Source organism: Myxine glutinosa, chromosome 12 (assembly GCF_964187855.1).
Source record: "Myxine glutinosa chromosome 12, kmMyxGlut1.1, whole genome shotgun sequence".
In the NCBI taxonomy this organism is placed as follows: Eukaryota; Metazoa; Chordata; class Myxini; order Myxiniformes; family Myxinidae; genus Myxine; species Myxine glutinosa.
Genome location: NC_136272.1, coordinates 25,233,407 through 25,254,137, shown reverse-complemented (window position 1 = coordinate 25,254,137; position 20,731 = coordinate 25,233,407). Strand labels below are relative to the sequence as shown.

At 43.8% G+C, this 20,731-nt stretch overlaps 2 protein-coding genes across 3 annotated transcripts in view; one reads left to right on the top strand and one right to left on the bottom strand.

Annotated features, from left to right (window-relative positions):
* FAXC (failed axon connections homolog, metaxin like GST domain containing) overlaps nucleotides 1-10,556 on the bottom strand; it is a 34,527-nt gene extending 23,971 nt beyond the window's left edge. The window contains exons 1-3 of the mRNA XM_068133010.2: nucleotides 10,368-10,556; nucleotides 7,079-7,289; nucleotides 3,908-4,037 (exon numbers count right to left, since the gene is read on the bottom strand). Of these exons, the coding sequence (XP_067989111.1) occupies nucleotides 3,908-4,037; nucleotides 7,079-7,289; nucleotides 10,368-10,389 (363 nt within the window). The 5' untranslated portion in view covers nucleotides 10,390-10,556. The remainder of the gene's footprint in view (nucleotides 1-3,907; nucleotides 4,038-7,078; nucleotides 7,290-10,367) is intronic.
* A 256-nt stretch (nucleotides 10,557-10,812) lies between these two features.
* Nucleotides 10,813-20,731, top strand: part of NPHP1 (nephrocystin 1) — an 89,904-nt gene continuing 79,985 nt past the window's right edge. For both annotated transcript variants that reach the window (XM_068133013.2, XM_068133011.2), the window contains exons 1-5: nucleotides 10,813-11,072; nucleotides 16,010-16,071; nucleotides 16,238-16,298; nucleotides 17,858-17,985; nucleotides 18,118-18,331. In XM_068133013.2, coding sequence (XP_067989114.2) covers nucleotides 11,001-11,072; nucleotides 16,010-16,071; nucleotides 16,238-16,298; nucleotides 17,858-17,985; nucleotides 18,118-18,331 — 537 coding nt within the window. In that variant the 5' untranslated portion in view covers nucleotides 10,813-11,000. The remainder of the gene's footprint in view (nucleotides 11,073-16,009; nucleotides 16,072-16,237; nucleotides 16,299-17,857; nucleotides 17,986-18,117; nucleotides 18,332-20,731) is intronic.

Sequence of the window (20,731 nt, the reverse complement as noted above, 5' to 3'; positions counted from 1 at the left end):
TATAGATAGATAGTCTACATTTGTTTCCATTGTGATGCCACAGTTCGTGCTGAACACTCCAGTTTGCCGAGGGCCAGGTGTGCTGTCAAGTGTGCTGCAGAACAGTTCTCGCTGTTGCCGAAAGTTTGACTCGTACGATACAGCAAGGAGGTTGCATATCGCAACTCTGAGAGGCTTTATTATTCTCCTGTTGATTATTGTGGAGAGGATTGTAGGTATACCGCAGCCATGAGTCACAAATAGTGCTGTTGTGTCCAAACATTGGTGTTCACGAAGCTTCTCATTTGTACCAGCCTACAACATCGTGTGTGGTTTATTAATCATATACACACATCGTTATTGCTATATTTGTGGGAACGGGGGGCAGTGCATCGATTAAGGCCCGAGATGCCATGTATATTTGCAGGTAGTTTGAGAGCTTATCTTGTTACCAGTCTTGTGAGACTTGTTAGTCTTTAGAAAGGGCTTGCGAGACTATTGTAACGCCCCCGTATATATATATATATGAATGAATGAATGATCGTTTTAAGGCCATTTTCCCCACTAGAGCGGGGGTTAGCCTTGCGGGCCCCATGACAATCATGGTTCCCTGTTTGAGGCAATGTTTTTATGGCCGGATGCCCTTCCTGACGCCAACCCTTGGTCACGCTCTTACGATGCGCAGGGATACGGTGTACCTATTCTAAATCGGGGTACACACCGGGATCATTCATCCCAGCAAGCTGGTACTCAATTTGCCGACCTCGGAAGGATGTCTGTTTCCGTATCCGTATCCGTTTCCGTGTCCATATGTCTGTTTGTATTTGTATGTCCACGTCTACATATTTTCACTTACATTGTTTTCTTTGCAACCGCTTGTCTGATCAATGCAAAACTTTAAACATGGGAGGGACTCCCCATGGATAATATTTCATCGATAACTCTGACATCATAGGTCACATGGTATAGCAGCCATATTGGATTCAAAGAAAACATTTGGACATCTCCGAAACGCTCAATGAAAAAAATTGAAGCTTCGCAAATGTAGGTAGCCCGTGGGGTAGCTGATATACAGTTACAATAACGATGTCATTGGTGAAGTGGTACTCCAGCCATAATTGGTTGAATCAAAATCCTTGTCTGAAAAAAATCTGAAACTTCATATATCTGATCTACGACCCGATGCGAGTGAAGACTTTAACTTGTGACGTCATCGGCCACGTGGTCTGGTGGCCATATTGGATTGAAAATAAAAACGTCAAAAATCTTCTCCTCCAGAACCGCTTAACAGATCAATGCGAAACTTCAAACATATGATTAACCAGCCATGGGGAATATGGTTTGAACATTTTTACATGTTCATCTACAATGATGCAATTTAGCCATAATGTGAACAAAAAGAGGTTGTTAAATATCGTAATAATCAATCAAGAAAGTTATGGATAATGGCAATGTATGTGACATAAAAGGGTGTGTGGATGATACCTGTATCATCCACACACCCTATTATGTCACATACATTGTCATTATCCATATGAGCCATAATCACAGTGGGCCATAATGGTGTTTTCAGTTAACGATGGTTTTTACAGCGTAACCCATAGGGCAAAGCCATCTCGAACAGTGTTTGTCTGTCCGTATGTATGTATGTCCCCTCAAACGGACACCAATCAGAGCTGAGGATCTGGTCACATGACAGGGGTGATGTGATGTCATTACGACGGCTGACTCCACACTCCGCCATTTTGATTCCTATGCCGTTCAGGCGGGACATGTTGTTGAACCTGTCATGTATCACAATCTGCATGCTCTACCTTTACGGTTTTCATTCAGTGTGAAACACAAATAAACACGTGAAACACATGAAGTAAAACACGTGAAAATAAGGATCTTTTCTAACTCGATTGTTATCTTCTGTTCTGGAGACTGTTAGATTTTGATCATTACCAATTTTCATCATTGCACTTGATTTAATGTAAGCTTTTGTGGACATACTTGGTTAACTACAGTTATTTTTTCAGAGGTTATTGCATCATTCCTTGCAGTGTAAACACTTTTTTTCATCATTTCTGGTCTTTGGGTGTTCTGTACCTATCCCTGTACCTGAAAAAAGAAAGTTTTAAAAGTTCAAATGAACTTTTTCCAATAGCAGTTCCAACTGCAGTATCATAAAAATAGATATTTAACGCAATTTGACCTTGACCTTGACCTAAATGCGTGTCCTTGAGTTCTGGCGATCTCAAAAGTATCACCAAATGAATGGGCATCCCCAATTGAGTTGGAAATGACACCTATAATGTTTTTCTACACTGTTTGGTTCCAAAATTAAGCGCGTTTGAACATCAGACCCGGTGGACTGGCGGCCATTTTGGATTTCACCTCACAGTCCTCAGAGGTCAAATCTGACTTCCCTCCACATCTGAAAATAAACCTTATGGTATGCACTAACTATGTTAGAAATTTCATACTTTTCTCATAAAATGCACAATTGTCATAATATGAGAGCTTATCCACTGTACTATGAGTTTTATGCCCACAGTTACGCTTCTGAAAGGTAGAATGTAATGTGCCATTTGGCTTTTCAACACCCTTTAGGGAACGTTCATATATTACGTCATATACTTGGTTGGGGCAAATTATCACACTTGATGATTGGGGGAACTGAAATTATGACAACAGGGTGATGATATATGATGGGGAGGGAGGCAGGGGGGGTGCATGCCCCCCAGATCATATATAATTAAAACTTAGATTAATGGCTCTTCAAACATTAAAGCATATCTTATGACTGCCTCCAACCACCCTGAGCCTGGTATTGGCTTAACGGTTCGGGTGGAGGGCTTGGGATCCTTGGGTCCTGAGTTTGAATCCCGTTCACCTGTTGAATTAACACCAGGCGGGATTGCCTCAGCCTGTCATCCTTTCGAGGTCGGCAAAATGAGTACGAACTCACTGGGTCCTCTCTCAAGGAGGATGGTGGCAGGATTTGCACTCCGGCCACCGTAAAACACCTCATTCCGTAACGCACACAGTGGTGTGTGTCGGGATGGTGCTGAGGTCACTTTGATAGTGTTGACTAACTGACCAACATATAGAATAAACCATATGGTGTCTCAATGTAATCTCTTCACTTCCATGGTGACGGACAGCTTTGAGACTCAGAGTACTTCAAAATAATTAAATACTTACATTATTGTCTAACTGGTATCTCCACCCAGGTCATACCTTCCTCTTCAACTAAAGTATCAAACAAGCCCGGCTACGCCGCTGTTAGACTTTTCGGTCTTGTTTTTTTTTTGTTAAGAATGAGCACGTGAGGCGACTCTATGTATCAGGTCCTTGGGTAATAAATTATTTATTTACGAACAGCTTGTCTCATTTTCATGCGCAGACATTCTGGTTAATCTTGGCTCCCTGGAGTGTTAAATTATTGTAACATTATTTGAGAAACAGAACGGGAATAGCCCCACCGGTTCAAAGGCCTGCAGCAACTGCTTGATGCAGAGACCTGTGTGGAAATGTTTTAGTTCAGCCATCTTTGGAGTTTAGGCTCCGGCGTGTGGCGGTCGCCATCACGTTTGAGTCCTGCCTGGAGGTTGCCGTCCAAAGATTGTAGTCAAGTTTACAAAAAGAACAAATGAAAGCATTACATCTTGGCTAAAATCCATAGTGCTCTCTTGAGATATTAAATTTGTAGTAATACCTCCATTCCTCTCTATTGTGCCCTTTTAATCCCATAGCATAAAAGGTCAGGGGTAAATTTTGGGGTCAATACAATATGGCTGCCACTTGGAAGGATTCCAGGGAAGAGCATGATTGGACAGACATGGAAGCCATTCCATGAATGGGTGAGTTGGGTAGACTAAATTTACCTCTTTCATGAGCTTTTACACTTGTTAAATAAAAAACAGGATGAAAGGAAACCTACCTGGTAAGGTAGGTGAGCCATGCGAAGCAACGTTTCAGTCCTGAGGCACGAAGGAGAAAGACTCGGTAGAGAACAGTGAGGCCTTGAGAATTGATGCAAGATAATCGCATTTGCTTGTGGCTCCTCGTTTCTGTGAGTAACACAGCAAGAGAACACAATACAACAGGTGAGAAATCAGATCGGAACACTCGAACTTTTGACCTATTTGGGAGCTGCCGAGCCTGGATTTAAATCTCGACCCAGCTGTAAAACGTCACCCTGGTGTTTTACACTCGGGGAGATGCATCGGTGCACCATCTATCGAAATGCGATTAAGCCGGATGTCTCATCTGCCAGCACTGGTTGTCCGTGGATGTGAAAATTCTCATGGTGTCTTTCGTGAAGAGTAAGTGACTTATTCGTACCTGTTAACACCTTTTATACGTCACTCTTATTCAAGAGCTCTCAAATGTAAGCTGTTAGTGTTCATGATTATATCACCATAATAATAGGAAAATGTAAAATGAATATTTATGAAAATACTAGAGCGGAAGTCGGTAGAGTGCATACCTTTGCCAGGCTGAACAGTTTACGTTTTGTAGCCCACTGATAGGCTGGATCGGGACTTGAAACAAAACCTAATCGCTTGTTCTTGTTGCTTACCCAACTTATCCAGCTTGTTTTGTCATAATCCACCCACAACTTTTTGAAATATCATGTTAAGTACCGTAGCCCTATTCATCAATGGTAAAACATCACTTATGAATTAAAAAAAGGTTGTGTCTGGATCCGTATTTGGATCTTCACCAAAATCGATTCGTCCTTATGACACACTCAATCTCTCCACAAATTCCATCCACAACATTTTGAGATATCCTGTTCACAGAGAGGGAGATAGACAGACAAACAAACAAACAGATGTGGGTGAAAACATAACCTCCGCCCACTTTAGGTGGCAGAGGGAAAAATGTGTGTCTACTTTCACTTTCATAACTATATTGCAGATCAGAGAATAAATGCACATCAAACGACCTCAGTCTGGTGTGTTTTCAGTCACCAAAGACAAGAAACCAAAAATGAAAATATAAAGTATTTAAAAAAAAATAATCAAACATCAGAGCAATTTAAAAAGAAATAGAACGGCACTCGGTGGAATGCATACCTCCGCCAGGCTGAACAGTTTATGATATGTATCCACTGATAGGCCGGATCTGGATTCGGACCTGAACCAAAATCTAATCGCCTTGTTGTTGTCACCTGACCAACTCATCCACCAAGTTTAGTCTCAACTCGTCCATAACTTTTTTTAATATCATGTTATTTTTCGCTTTTCACCCGATCTGTCAATGGTGAAAAATCACTTGCAAATTTAATAACTCTCGTATATATATGAATGAATGATCGTTTTAAGGCCATTTTCCCCGCTATAGCGAGGGTTAGCCTTGCGGGCCCCATGACAATCATGGTTTCCTGTTTGAGGCAATATTTTTATGGCCGGATGCCCTTCCTGACGCCAACCCTTAGTCGCCTCTTACGATGCGCAGGGATACGGTGTACCTATTCTAAACCGTGGTACACACCGGGATCATTCATCCCAGCAAGCTGGTACTCAATTTGCCGACCTCGGAAGGATAACAGGTTGAGTGATAGTGATATCGCTAATTTAACACCTCCCTGGTGTTAAATTAGCGATCGACCGGGATTCGAACCTCCCTGGTGTTAAATTAGCGATCGACCGGGATTCGAACCCAGGATCCTGGTGTTAAATTAGCGATCGACCGGGACCGATCGACCGGGACCGGGATCGACCTCCCTGGTGTTAAATTAGCGATCGACCGGGACTCGAACCTCCCTGGTGTTAAATTAGCGATCGACCGGGATTCGAACCCAGGATCCTGGTGTTAAATTAGCGATCGACCGGGATTCGAACCCAGGATCCTAGGATCTCAAGCCAGCACCCTAACCGCAAAGCCAACACCAGGCAACACCAACACCAACACTCTCGTATCCAAACCCATATTCAGATCTTCACCAAAATCGATTCAGTTCACCACGTTTTGTCCAAATCCGTCCATAACTTTTTGAGATATCGTGCTATATATCGTTTTTGGCCACATCACTTAAAAATTTAAAAACTCTCATATCCGGATCCGTATTCGGATCTTCACCAAAATCGAATCAATTTGTCCTTGTCACACACCCAACCTGTCCGCCAAGTTTCTCCGAATCCATCCATAATTTTTTGAGATATCCAGCTATATATCAGTTTTACCCATATCTCTCAATGGGGAAAAAATCACTTTAAAAAATCTCGGATCCGGATCTGGATCTTCACCAAATTCTAATCATTTCATCCTCGTCACATACCCAGCCTCTCCATCCGCAACTTTTTGAGATATCCAGCTATGTATCAGTTTTACCCATATCTCTCAATGGGGAAAAAATCTCGGATCCGGATCTGGATCTTCACCAAATTCTAATCATTTCATCCTCGTCACATACCCAACCTCTCCATCAAATTTCCTCTGAATCCATCCGCAACTTTTTGAGATATCCTATTCACAAACAGACAGATGGGCAGGGGTGAAAATAAAACGTCCATCCACCTTTGGTGGCGTTGGTAACAAGTATAGGTAAACCGTATGGGCTGACAGGTTGGCTTGTGACTTGCACCCTGCAAAAAATTCCAAATTCCTGCCAGTTTTAGTCCTGCCCCAAATAACCCCATTCCCAAACACTCACATTTTCCAAGTTATTTTGGTTTTTTCCCCCCTCTTCCTCACCTCTATTCATGTGTTAGTTGCCGGTTTATTTATTTCTTTTCTATTTCATCCCCCACCCCACTTTCTCTTCCTCTTCTTGCTGTTTCATTCAGCTTGTGTGCAGCTTTTTCACTTCCATGTGTCCTTCTTCTCCACCCCATCATCTTACTCTCACTCTCTCTTCTACTCTGCTGTCGGTGTTTCCCTCTTTACATTTTATTCCCTTCCATTCTGCTCTATCTCTTCTACAATCCTCGATCATGCGCAAAAAAGGCAGGCCTGGCAATAAGTTCATGAAAGACGAGCCAAAAACTTTCCCCAACTGACCCCACAATAACGTGGGAATAATTGGAGCTTTTAAAGAAGTAATAGTAAACAGGAATGTGGCTCAGGATAGTTGATGGTTTGGAAACCTGGTTATTTAACTTACCCTAATGCTAGCAGCTGTCGAAACAGAAAGGCCACAGCAGCAAGAAGGGCCCCTCCGAGCAGGTAGAAAGGCCTTCTCCACCAACTACTACCTGGTCCGCTTAGTGTGACACCCATGGGCAATGGGAATGCCAAAAGGCAACCACCAGCACCCAGAGACCAACTGGCAGGAGGAAGCCGTGGCCCTGCCAATGCGACTCCCCACAGCATGGCTGCAGAAGGTAAACACACAACCCTTTAGTAGTTAAATGAGAATCCAGAACATCATATTAATTTTACTATGCAGCAAAGCAAACAATTTGATTAGAGAAAAAGTATGACTTTTATTCAACTTAATGTCATGGTTGCTTCACAAAATAGTGCAGAAAGGTGTTTGAGAGGACAGAATGGGCAGAATGAGTAAATCCATTTAGCAACCCCAGCTTGGTCTGCAAAAGTAGTTGTTTTGATAATTGTCTTGCTCAAAAGCAAACCTGACCAATCTCAGCTCATTCCACAAAACGTGTAACAAGTATGTGTCCATTCTCAGGAGAGCTAGAAAACAGCATCAGCTCAACGTCAAGAATGAACTTTCGAACTTGTCTCCCTCCTTTAAAACGAAGCGGTGCCTTTTCAAGTCTGTCTCTGGAGTATGCACGCATCTCCAACATTCCTTCCTTCTCTTCAAATGGCACCACAGCCAATTGCGCTCTTGAGAAGGCCGAATACCTGAATTGTGTGTTTGCTTCCAAATATTGTGTCCCCAACCTTTCGCTCTCTGTACCTATCTTTCCCTGTCGTACCCAACTGCTCCACGACTCTGTGTCTTTTGCACCTGAGAAGGTTCTGTCAACCCTAGACTTGGATTCTGCAACTGGATCGGATGACTTCAGCTCACATGTCATAAAAAACCTGCTTTGCTGCTCTTGCACATCCTTTCTCTACCCTTTTCACCCTGTAATTTATCTTAGGTCATCTTCCATCTGCTTGGAAATCAGCCAACATCACTGTATTGCATATAAAAGGGGCAACAACAGATCCCCTCAACTACAGACATATCAGCATACTTCCAATCATCAGCAAGGTCGTGGAATCCATCATCACCACTGATATGAAATCTTTTCTTTTCTCCAATGACCTCATCCCAGATCACCAATTTGGATTCAGACTAGGTCACTCCACACTGGAAATGCTGCTCCTACTCTCCCGGCAAACAATGGATGGAGGCCTTCAATGTTAATGAGATCAAGGACATATCTTGAGCTTTTGATACAGTCTGGCATCCCGCTCTGCCTTATTCTCCAAACTCTCTACCTATGGCATCCAAGGCCAATTCCAAACATGGCTCAGTGACTTCCTCTACTCTCTTAGCCAACATGTGGCTCTCAACAGATCCCTTCATCTCTTCCTGTTAAAGCTGGAGTGCCCCAAGGCAGTGTTCTAGGCCCAGTCCTATTCCTGATCTTCATAAATGATCTCTCTGACTTTCTGGAAAATCCTCTTTATCACCCTGGAAGCTGATGTCTTCCCCCTCTGCTGTGACATCCCCTCATCCTTCAGACAGGCAGGATGCAGCCTCTTCCCCCTCTTCAAACCTTGACAAAATCACAAGATGGCCAAACACTTGCAATATGTCTTTCAATCCTGACAAATCACACACTCTCACTTTCTCTCTCCGAAAGGACCGTCTGGCAAACCCTCATATCTACTTTCTTTACAATCCTCTTGAGGAAGTTGTCATTCCAACCCCAGGATCTCACTCTCAGCCATGATCGTTCTTGGGCAAACTGCATTTCAGAGTTGGCCTCCAAAATCAGTCCCTGACTGGTCACCCTGCGCTGTGCAAAGTCCTTCTTCAGCACACCTGAACTCCTATCCACCTACAAGGACTTCATCCGCAGCTGGATGGAGCACTCCTCTCTCCCCTCTGGACTGGTGTCCCTTCCACACATCTTGCACAGCTTGACGTTATGGGAAATCAAGGTCTTCAAGCCAATTGGAATCTCCTGCGATGAAGCTGAGTCTAAGGGCCTATCACTTCACCATCGCAGCAAGGTCGGTGGTCTTCTGTCGTCTCATTTCTGGTCATGCAGCCTCTTGCTCTTTCCGTGGGTTGACCTCCCCACCACCAGGTTTCTGCAGGGTGCATGTGGTCCACCATCGACCCACTTCTGGTGAAAATACAAAAATCCAGGATCACTGCTCACCTCTACTCATTTGTTCCTCTTTTTCCCACCTGTGGAATCAACTTCCACATCCTCTTCAATCTCATTCTTCCCTCCAGGTCCTCAAGACAGCCGTTCACCACCATCTCAGATCGTCCCCAATCCAAAACCATGATCTTTTCTACCCTCATTAACCCCTCCCTGACTCCGAAGACCACCTCTTTCCAGTCTCCCTTTATTTTAACCTTCAACCCTGCTGTTGGTGTCCCCTCGTCTCTCTACTGTTCGTTTTGTTCTGTTGCGTCCTGATCCGCTGAATATTCTAGCTCTTCCACGAGCCTTGACCTTATATATAGAAAAATAATTATATTATTTTATGGGTCAAAATAAAACAAATTTCACTTTTTAATAAACAACTGCAGTCAGTAATCGATAATGTTAACAAAAATCTGTAAACTACACAATGTTGATCATTCACAATACTGTACCGATTCGTTTTGCAATGTTTCCAGATATGATCAATCCATCCATCTCTGAAATGATTTATCGATTATATCGATCCAAGTAGGTTCAGTCGATGTGTTCGGTTCCAAATACCGATGTTGTGTGAAATGAATTCACATCTCATGGTTTCCAATCACTGATCCTATATGGCTATGAACAATGGGTCCAGATCTAATAGTCATAGATGCCAATTACTGATGAAATTATTCGCCCATATTGATCAGATATACATGATCATGAATCAATGGCTCCATTTATGATCATTCCTAAATAGATATATTCATGATCCCAATGTATCAATATCCGATCGTTAATCCCAAAATGCTCATATATTATGATTGGAGTACAGTCCTTATAATTTATATCCACAATATATCGCGTTGCAGCCCAAAGTATTTAAGTATTACGTACGCGGTATTTGGTGCAAGGTCAATCAATTCGCGCCGTTTTTTTTTTACTCCATCGCATGGTCAGAAATCAACGGCACAATGGCGGAAACAGCTATAGGCCAACACTTCCCTCATAATTCCGGCAGACCTGTGCTTTTCATGAGAAATTGAGCTCTATATTAATAAATCGATTTTATCGTTGTTTACGATATCAAAACAAGGTCACAGACGGTCCATCCTGCCAATCACTCACCCGCAGATGGACCCATTGGCATTGCGTCCAGGTGGATCGTGACGCCGTCTGCCGTTTGCACCGCGCACCTGCACCTGAATCGCACCTGTACCGTCCGTCACCTCACTCACCTGGGAGGGTCGCTGCTCATCGTTGACCGATCGAATCGAATCGGCGTTTGACTGTGCGTTTGTTTTTGGCTCCTCCCCTAATCGCTCCGGCTTGGCCCCTCCCCTCATCCTACTCAGTCCCTCCCACTCCATTCCATTGCTCTGGGTAACTATCGTTATCATTTGGCATTGATTTTGCTTTGTTCATTTAAAAAATAACGATAATGTTGTCAGAGTAAATACATCTCCATCCTCGAACAAATATAATGGATGAGCAAGGAAGGAGAAATTAAATAAAGGGAGCAGCCAATCAGACGTACGCCAGACATTCACCACAACCAATCGAAAACGCCGATGTTGCGACAAGCTGGTATCCAGGCAACGGTTATTGGTTGAATTGACGCGTTCACGTTTCGTTCTAGTGAGAGTGATTTAAGGTGTAAACATTCACGTTCGCTGGTAATTTGTGTTTATCATTGTTAAATTAAAGAATTAGACGTTAGTTGACCAGAAACCGAGGTGGTTAGTTGAGCGTAGAGCAAGCATGGCCTCCACGTCTCCGTCCCTCAGCCCCTTACACAGGTTCCAAAAGCGAGCGGACTCGTTCAAAAAATCTGTGAGTAATTATAATTAGAACTCGTCAATGTTTACATTCGGGGTGAATATTACATCACTGCATATCGTGTCATTCCGGAAAAACAACCATTAAATGTTAATGGTTTAACATTGCTTCGGCTATCTATATATTACGTACGCGGATGTGGTACAATTGTATTGATGTAAACCCCAACAAATTCACCATTATTGTTTGTGATCATAATTATTTTGTTAATCTGCCTTTTTATTACCATCATTACGTTATGATGCTCAAGGGTGTGAAAGTGTTTTAAGATTACAATACATTGATCATTGATGTGAATATACTACCTGGTTGCCCGCACAGGATTCTAAAGGGGGTAGGGATGGTGGATGAAGGCGGGAAATATGCAAATTGTAGCGGTTACCGGGAGCATACACAATCAGCTTGCACGCATACACAATCAGCTTGCACGCATACACAATCAGCTTGCACCGGCCGATGACGCAACCGGCGAGCGGTTACTTGTCCGGACTCGCCCGGACGTGTCCAGACTTGCCTTTCCCGGGCGAACACTTGACTTGCATACCACGCCCCGTTGAGAGGCGTGGCTTACCTATTTGCATACCACGCCCCGCCTGAGAGGCGTTGCTTTTGTGTGTTGAACTTTACTTATAAATTGCCGCCCGTTCGATCGGCTGATTCAGTGCTTTTGAGTTGAGCTAGAAATAAATAGCTCAGTGAAACTTCGTTCCTGGTGTCGTCCATTTTGTCCGGCTTTATCGTGAGAGCATAGCTCCACAAAATGGTGTATTCTGTCATCGAGCCGGCAAGCTGGGAGCAACAACCAACAATTCCCATTAATTGCCACATCTGATGCAATTTAAATTCTCTAATGGGGTGAGGTGCTCCATTTGAAGCTGTTTGTTCGATATATGTAGCATTTTGATGCCTACAGGGTCCGTAATAATAAAAAATTGTATTGGTGTCAAAGCCATGAGTGACCAATTGGAAATTAATAGTAGGAGGATATGAATCACATTTTGTTAATAAAATTCGCCTGAAATTCGAATTGCATTCTTAAAACATTATAACGTTTTCAAAACCATTATTAAAGTATAAACCAATGGAAGATGTCAATTGGGTGTTTCGCTCAGGAGCTCTACAGTATATTTATTACTTGGAACTTGATACAATTGGGTGTTTCGCTCAGGAGCTCTACAGTATATATTATTACTTGGAACTTGGAATATGGGGAAACCGGAATCAATAATTCAATCATGTCTGCGTACATAATAAATATATGGCTCCTTATGCGATGCATCTATGGTAGTGGGTTTATTATTTATCTGATTCGTTTTTGCACTGTATCTAGTTGGCATTTTGGGGAAAAAAAGGAAACTAAATGCATGCCTTCCTCTTCTAGTTATACCAATACTCCAGGGGGTGTACCATAACCACTCACTTGTACAGCGCCCGCCAAGTGGCTTAAGCACATAAGCAAGCATTCCAGCGAAACCGTTGATAAGGAATGGCTGGCTTGGCGAGTGACAAGGAATGGCTGTCTTGGCAAGCGACAAGAAATGGCTGTCTTGGCAAGTGATAAGGAACGGCTGGTTTTGCAAGCGAGAAGGAATGGCTGTCTTGGCAAGCGACAAGGAATGGCTGTCTTGGCAAGTGATAAGGAATGGCTGGTTTGGCAAGTGACAAGGAATGGCTGTCTTGGCAAGTGATAAGGAATGGCTGTCTTGGCAAGCGACAAGGAATGGCTGTCTTGGCAAGTGATAAGGAATGGCTGGTTTGGCAAGCGACAAGGAATGGCTGGCTTGGCAAGTGATAAGGAATGGCTGTCTTGGTAAGTGATAAGGAAAGGCTGTCTTGGCAAGTGATAAGGAACGGGTGGCATGGCAAGCGACAAGGAACAGCTGGCTTGGCAAGCGATAAGGAATGGCTGTCTTGGCAAGCGATAAGGAACAGCTTGCTTGGCAAGCAACAAGGAACGGCTGTCTTGGCAAGCGATAAGGAACAGCTGGCTTGGCAAGCGATAAGGAATGGCTGTCTTGGCAAGCGATAAGGAACAGCTGGCCTGGCAAGTGATAAGGAAAGGCTGGCTTGGCAAGTGATAAGGAATGGCTGGCTTGGCAAGCAACAAGGAACGGCTGTCTTGGCAAGCGATAAGGGACAGCTGGCTTGGCAAGCGATAAGGAATGGCTGTCTTGGCAAGTAATAAGGAATGGCTGGCTTGGCAAGTGATAAGGAATGGCTGGCTTGGCAAGTGATAAGGAATGGCTGGCTTGGCAAGCAACAAGGAACGGCTGGCTTTGGCAAGCGATAAGGAACAGCTGGCTTGACAAGTGATAAGGAACGGCTGTCTTGGCAAGTGATAAGGAATGGCTGTCTTGGCAAGTGATAAGGAATGGCTGGCTTGGCAAGCGATGAGGAACATCTGGCTTGGCAAGCAACAAGGAATGGCTAGCTTGGCAAGTGACAAGGAATGGCTGTCTTGGCAAGCGATAAGCAATGGCTGGCTTAGCAAGCGACAAGCAACAGCTGGCTTGGCAAGCGACAAGGAATGGCTGTCTTGGCAAGCGATAAGCAATGGCTGGCTTTGCAAGCGACAAGGAACGGCTGTCTTGGCAAGCGAGAAGCAATGGCTGGCTTAGCAAGCGACCAGGAACAGCTGGCATGGCAAGCGACAAGGAACAGCTGGCTTGGCAAGCGATAAGGAACAGCTGGCTTGGCAAGCGATAAGGAAAGGCTGGCTTGGCAAGTGATAAGGAATGGCTGTCTTGGTAAGTGATAAGGAAAGGCTGTCTTGGCAAGTGATAAGGAACGGGTGGCATGGCAAGCGATAAGGAACAGCTGGCTTGGCATGCGATAAGGAATGGCTGTCTTGGCAAGCGATAAGGAACAGCTGGCTTGGCAAGTGATAAGGAAAGGTTGGCTTGGCAAGTGATAAGGAATGGCTGTCTTGGCAAGTGATAAGGAATGGCTGTCTTGGCAAGCGATAAGGAACAGCTGGCTTGGCAAGCGATAAGGAATGGTTGTCTTGGCAATCGATAAGGAATGGTTGTCTTGGCAAGCGATAGGCAATGTTTGGCTTGCCAAGTGACAGCAACCTGATTGGTAATGCAACACAGCCCTGTTTTTGCTTGTTCATGTCATCACATATAGACTAAAGTAGTTTTGAGAGCCATTTGAGTTTACTCGTACTCCCAATATCTCGAATGGTGAACCCGTCAATGATAAAACAAACAATATCTATCATTGTCTGCTGATGCATTGGCACAACTCCCTACCTTTGGGTTAACTGTATAATTAGCACTAATTCCAGTGTGTTAGATGGGCACGTACATGTGCACAAGCAGATTTAGTGGGGTTCTGGGGGCCTGGACCCCCTCCCCCTCCCCATGACTTATCCCCAAAAAGGCAATTAAAAAAACAATATGCGTATATGATGGAGGCTTGTGGAAAAGCTAAAGCAGAATGGAAGGGAACAAAATGACAAGGGGGAAACATCAACAGCAGAATGGAAGTGAGATTGGGATCAAGGGGAGAGCAGAAGGTCACAAGGTGATGAACAAGCTGAATGAAACACAGCAGGGAAGGTGAGGGCAGGGATAAAACAGAAAATAAACAAACCAACTGACAACTAAGAACAAAAAGAGGTGAGGGAGAGGGAGGAAAATTATCATAAACTAGAAAAAGGGAGTACTTGGTAATGGGGTCATTTGCGGCAGAGGAGATCATGATTATGGATAGGGGATGAACAGATGTCTTAAAGCCCTGTAGGGAAGAATGGGACTGAACACCCCTCACTGACTTTGCTAGTGGTAGGGTGACTGTGACACCTTGCCAGGATTAACCACAACACATGACAAAGGGTGAATGAGCTCCTGAAGGGAGCCAACAGTCATCCTGTAAGGAGATAGTGTCTCCTAAAAAAACACCCATCCAGATTGGATCAGTTCGAGTCATACGAAGACTTTAAAAATGGTACATGCTGCTTCCTTGCTTGATGTTCAGCACTTTAAAAAGATAGAGCATGGACAATCCCCATTGGTTGGCATCCATGGGGAGGAGGAATCCTGTGGAAATGTCCCGCTGAGTGCGGTGAAAACAGCGGCGCCATTGTTATGACGTCGCTGGTACCCAGAGTATCCTGGGAAGTGAGGGCAGATTATGGGACTTCTCCCAAGCTCAGTGGCTGTGCTTAAGTGTTTGTCTCATCACTGTGTGTGTGTGTGTGTGTGTTTGTGTGTGTGTGTTTGTGTGTGTGTGTGTGTGTGTGTGTGTGTGTGTGTGTGTGTGTGTGTGTGTGTGTGTGTGTGTGTGTGTGTGTGTGTGTGTGTGTGTGTGTGTGTGTGTGTGTGTGTGTAAGTTGAGTCTTGATGTTGGCCTTTTTTAATAGAGTCGAGGCTTGTGCATATCGGAGCTAGATAGTGGTGGTGAACAGCTGTCTTTTAAACATGGAGGGAAAAATGAGATTAAAGAGAATGTGGAAGTTGATTCCAACAGGTGGGAAAAACCAGGAACGAATGTGAGTGGAGGTGACCAGTGGTTCTGGATTTTAGGAGTTTGGGGGTTGTTGGCAGGCCTTGTGTACTCTGCAAAAACCAGGGGTGGGGACAGAGCATCGTTATAAGACCAGAAAGGAGGTGGTTGAAGACAGAGAGAACACCGAACTGTCTGTGATGTGAAAGTGATCTACCTATACTTGTTTCTGGCTCTCCTTTGCTGGGTTGACTATCTGTCTGGACACAGCTGACGTTGTGTATCTACTGTCTACCCACTACCCACTGTTTGGGAAGGCTCTGGACGGCAAGAGTCAAAACCTCTATGCAGATCATGGAGCCGGTTGATGATCTGTGCAGTTGGAAAATCTGTCAATTGTTTACAAGTTAATAAAGCTCTTGATGTATACAGCATAACGATTTTGAGGTTTGTCTCTGTGTGTGTGTATGTGTGTGTTTTAGATAGATATATTAAAACATGAAGTTGAAGAAGCACATGAAGATCTGCCCAAGTTACAAGTAAGGTAAGATGAATTTCATGGTATAAGTAAGATAAATAACATTCTGCACATGGCCTTTTCTTTACTGAAATGTATTTGCAGATTTCCAGTTGCATTTAGTCAAATGTATAAAAATCCTCTTGCAGCTTTTATCCTTAACGAACCTCACGCTCTGAGTGCCTTTGTGCAGATTCCGGGAAATCAAGAATGAAGGCAACGAGTTGCAGAAATCTTTGTCATTGCTTCAAAAGGTCAGCTTAAAATTTTAGAAACTGAAATGGTGAAAACATATTCCTTTAACTTCATTTTTACTTTTCGGGCTAATAGATAAGAACATCCTCCATCACCTGAAAGAGAACGAATAAATGTGACCCAAAAATGGATTGATCAATAAACTGTAGCCCATAATCAAGGGAGGCACAAAGCACCTCTCCCTTTATATAGGACAGATTCTCTCTATGCAGCTTTAACATGGGGGCTGAAAATCCATTTTTCGGCTTCTACTGGACGAAATCAGCAACACATTTCAGAAGTAAATGCTTTGTACGTTGAGGTAATGTGTTCCAAATTTCAGCAACATCTGTTTCGGCATTCTTGAGTTTTATTTAGAAAACCCTCGAATTTACGTTGGTGTCTGTCAGTCCGTCAGTCCATCCGTCTGTCCGCCCAAAATGTGTTGGCGCTCATATCTCAAAGGCTTTACATTGAAACTAGCTGAAACTTGGAATATACATCGACCAATGCATCTAATTAATGGCTTTCAAAACAAATTCCACCTAAGTGTTTTTGTGATTAATGTTAGCTCTTACACCAGCCTCGATCTTGTATACCAAAAAAAAACAAAAAAAAAAAACATATATATAATTATACATGGATTGCTGTTCATATAAAGTAGTGCTCATAAAATATATGTAAATATATGTACAAGTAATGCTCTGGAAATGTTCATATAAAGGGGCACCTACATCTGGCAAATAAAATACATTTACTTCATGTAGCTGTATGAATCAAATTGGCACCCCTTTATATGAACTTTTCTAGAACATTACTTGGTTCCTCCTAAGAACACAAGGGTAGTCCAGCATGCACACGAGATTTTTTTGAATGTCCCTTATTTTCTATTGTTTGCCATTTTCTACAAGCTATGAAATCTACAAGATATGAAATGTCCCTTCTTTTCTATACTTTTCCACATGATGGCACATACCCTTATATAAAGGGGCCTTTTCTATGCCCCTGGCATTTCCCCCAATAATCAAAGTATTGTTGTGGAAATGACTTATACGGGCTAACATTACAAAGCATAGTTTAGTTATCTCTGTAGTGAATGTAATGGAATAAACATGAGGTCCTTTAATTGTGATATTAGATATGCGTCGCTTTATGTGTAGACAGACAACGTCCACCCTCTCTAATGTGTGTCTAAAAACCACGATCCCTTTGAACCATTATTTAATGTTCTACTTACTGTAATCTGTCTTTTATGTGATATGAAGCATTTGGGTGGGCAATCAGTCTGTAGTTTAGGTGGGAAAAGATGCCCCCACCATCTCGGTGGCCCTTCATAGAACTCCCACCATCAGAGATGGGTCACCCCACCCCAAGACTGGGTTTCGACCCAATGGTGAGGGATGAGTGTGGTACGTCACAGCGGAAGGTGGGGGCCAGACACTATGAATGCGCGTGCTGCCAGGGTAAAGGAAGGAGATTTATCGTCCAGAGTGTGACTTCTCGAAAAGATTGCTATTTATGTTATTTTATTGACTTGGACTCTTAATTAATTAATTAATAGTCTACTTTTTATTGACAGAAAGATGAGCCTGCTCCAGTGTCAAGATATGATGATAAAAAGACGGATGAAGAAAGAAGGCTCAATAGACTACAAACAGATGTGGAACTCTTAGGCCAAACATTTAAAGCCAGCAGCACCAATGAGAGGTAAAAACAAAAAAAAATCTTAAATCGCTATGTATAACTATTTTTGTAGCAGGAGGTAAGGTGTATTTTATGACGTGTGCAACCCTCCCTCCCCCATCCTCTCCCTCCATAATTTCTTTCTTTTTTTTGAAGACCTGGAAAGCATCTCGACAAAAGTGCTTCGCAAAATGATGTGCAGAATTCTGAAGAATCAACATCAGAAGAATATTCCGAATCTGAAGAAGACACTGCTGAAGACGAAGAAAGGGGAACGTGTGAAAGCACCACTGTTAAATTACCATATTTGAAATGGTGCATTGGCTTGAGTGACTATGAGGCCAGAGAAGCCGACGATCTTTCTTTCAAGGTATTGTTACGGACACGACTTATTAAGATGTTATGCTGGGCCGAGCGGAATGGCCGCCGTGTTCGCACAAGTTACCCGATTATACTCGAACCTTGGCCGAGTCGCGCTACGCTAAATCAATTGAGGAAAGGACACAGCGGCTGGGTTAAAATGACACGACACCAGGGGTACGGTTCTCAAGACCTCCGGAGGAGGTTATAATATTGCGGAAGGTTAGATTACAAAGACAAGAGAGACAGCATAGAAAGGTGGGCACTTAAACACGGTCTTATCTTAGCCCCGACAGACGACAGATAAACGGGACAAGACTGACTCACACGGGGATTGATGGCAAGGAAAGGCAGGTAATCGATGGCTCAAGGTGCACTCTTGGCTCAGGGGCAGAATCGACCCGGTCCGGTCCAGAGATGCGGGAGGTCTCACAGCGCTCGGAGGTGGCGTCTGGTTCTCCTTCGTGGCTGAGGCGCATCTGACGTCACGTCCGGTCAGTCGCTGCGTATATCCGGCGGGGAGTGACACGCCCTCGGCTCGTTAGCGCCGCCCCAGATGGAATCGGCCCGTTGCTTCTTATTGGGTGCGGGGGTTACCGGGCTCCGCCCTTGACGAGGAGCTGACAGCCAGCCCCTTCGTGGTAACCCCGTGGGCGCACATGGCAATGGCGGCTAACCAAGCCGGTGTGAGGACGCACACTCCCCGCACGCCGTTGTTGTAGTTGTTGTTTCATGGGGAAGATGGGAGGAGGTATGGGGAGGTCCTAAACTCACTACTGGTGCCATACAATCACATTCTGGTGCAACGAAGAGTCAGAATTAATGGAAACGAGTCCTTAACTGACATAGACTAAGAATAACTAGCAAGAGGTCCGAAAGTTGTCTACGTGAGATGCGGTGGACCTGGGCACGACATTTAATGGGGGAAGAAGGGGAAGGTCGGTTCTACAGAGTGTTGTTTACAGACAATGGGACGAGGGAATGGGGGATTGGGGATAGTTGGGGAGTATTGGGGAAATAGGGGAATCTTTACAAGCGGATATGGAGGCCAAATTCCATATCCGCAACAGTATGTTTCGGAAAATGGAAAAGTCAAAAGGTTTTTTCTTTGTCAAAAGGTAAAAAAAACCAAAAAAAACCCACCTTTAGAGGCCATTTTTCCCCGCAAAGCGGGGGTTGGCCTTTTTCGGGCACCGTGGTTGTTGTTTTTTTGGTCCCCTTTTTGAAGCAATGTTTTACGGCCAGATGCCCTTCCTGCCGCCAACCCTTTTTGTCGCCTTTTATGACAAACAGGGAATTACCAGTGAACTGGTACTCAATTTGCCGACCTCGGAAGGATGACAGGCTGAGTCAACCCCCCTGGTGTTAATTCAGTGATCGACCGGGATTCGAACCCAGGATCCTAGGATCCTAAGCTGGCACCCGAGCCGCGAAGCCAACACCAGGGTTTGAAAGGTTTGAAAGCCAAAAATTTGAACTTCCGTTCCCATGGCATCAGGAAACTCATCCATCACTGGGAGAAGTTGTTTCTTCCAGTTCAATGAAAATCCAAAATAAAGAAAGGTTATAGCAACGAAAAATTATTGTCATGGCAAATGAGGTGCGGCTGATACAGTCACGTGAAAAAGTAAGTACACCCCGTGTAAAGTTTTGACTTTTTCAACATATTTCAACATACAGCTATTTGATCTTCATTTCAACAATATTGATAGATAAAGGTGATATAATATAACAAATATCATGAAACATTTACATTTTGTAGTCCATTGTATAATTTCAATATATATAAATGCAAATTTCGCATGTGGAAAAAGTAAGTACACCCTTGGCTCTAATAGGTGGTATTGCCCCCTTTGGCAGAAACAACCTCAAGTAGGCATTTCTCATAACTGTCTACCAGTCTCTGACATCGACTGGGAGAAATTTTTGCTCACTCCTCCATGCAGAATTCTTTCAGCTGTGCGATGTTTGAGGGGTTCCCTGCATACACAGCTCGTTTCAAACCCCCCCACAACATCTCGATGGGATTTAGATCCGGGCTTTGACTTGGCCATTCCAGAACCCTCCATTTCTTTCTTTTCAGCCATTGCTTGGTGGATTTACTGGTATGTTTAAGGTCATTGTCATGTTGCAAGGTCCACCTTCGGTTGAGCTTCAACTTTCCGACAGATGGCCTCACATTATCCTCAAGCACCCTCTGGGACAATGAAGAATTCATAGTGGATTATATGATGGTGAGATGCCCAGGCCCTGATGCAGCAAAGCTGCCCCAAACCATAACATTTCCACCACCATGCTTTACAGTTGGTATCAGGTTCTTGTGGTCAAATGCTGTCTTTGGTTTTCGCCAAACATGTCTTCTGGTACTGTGGCCAAATAGCTCTACCTTTGACTCATCTGTCCAGAGCAC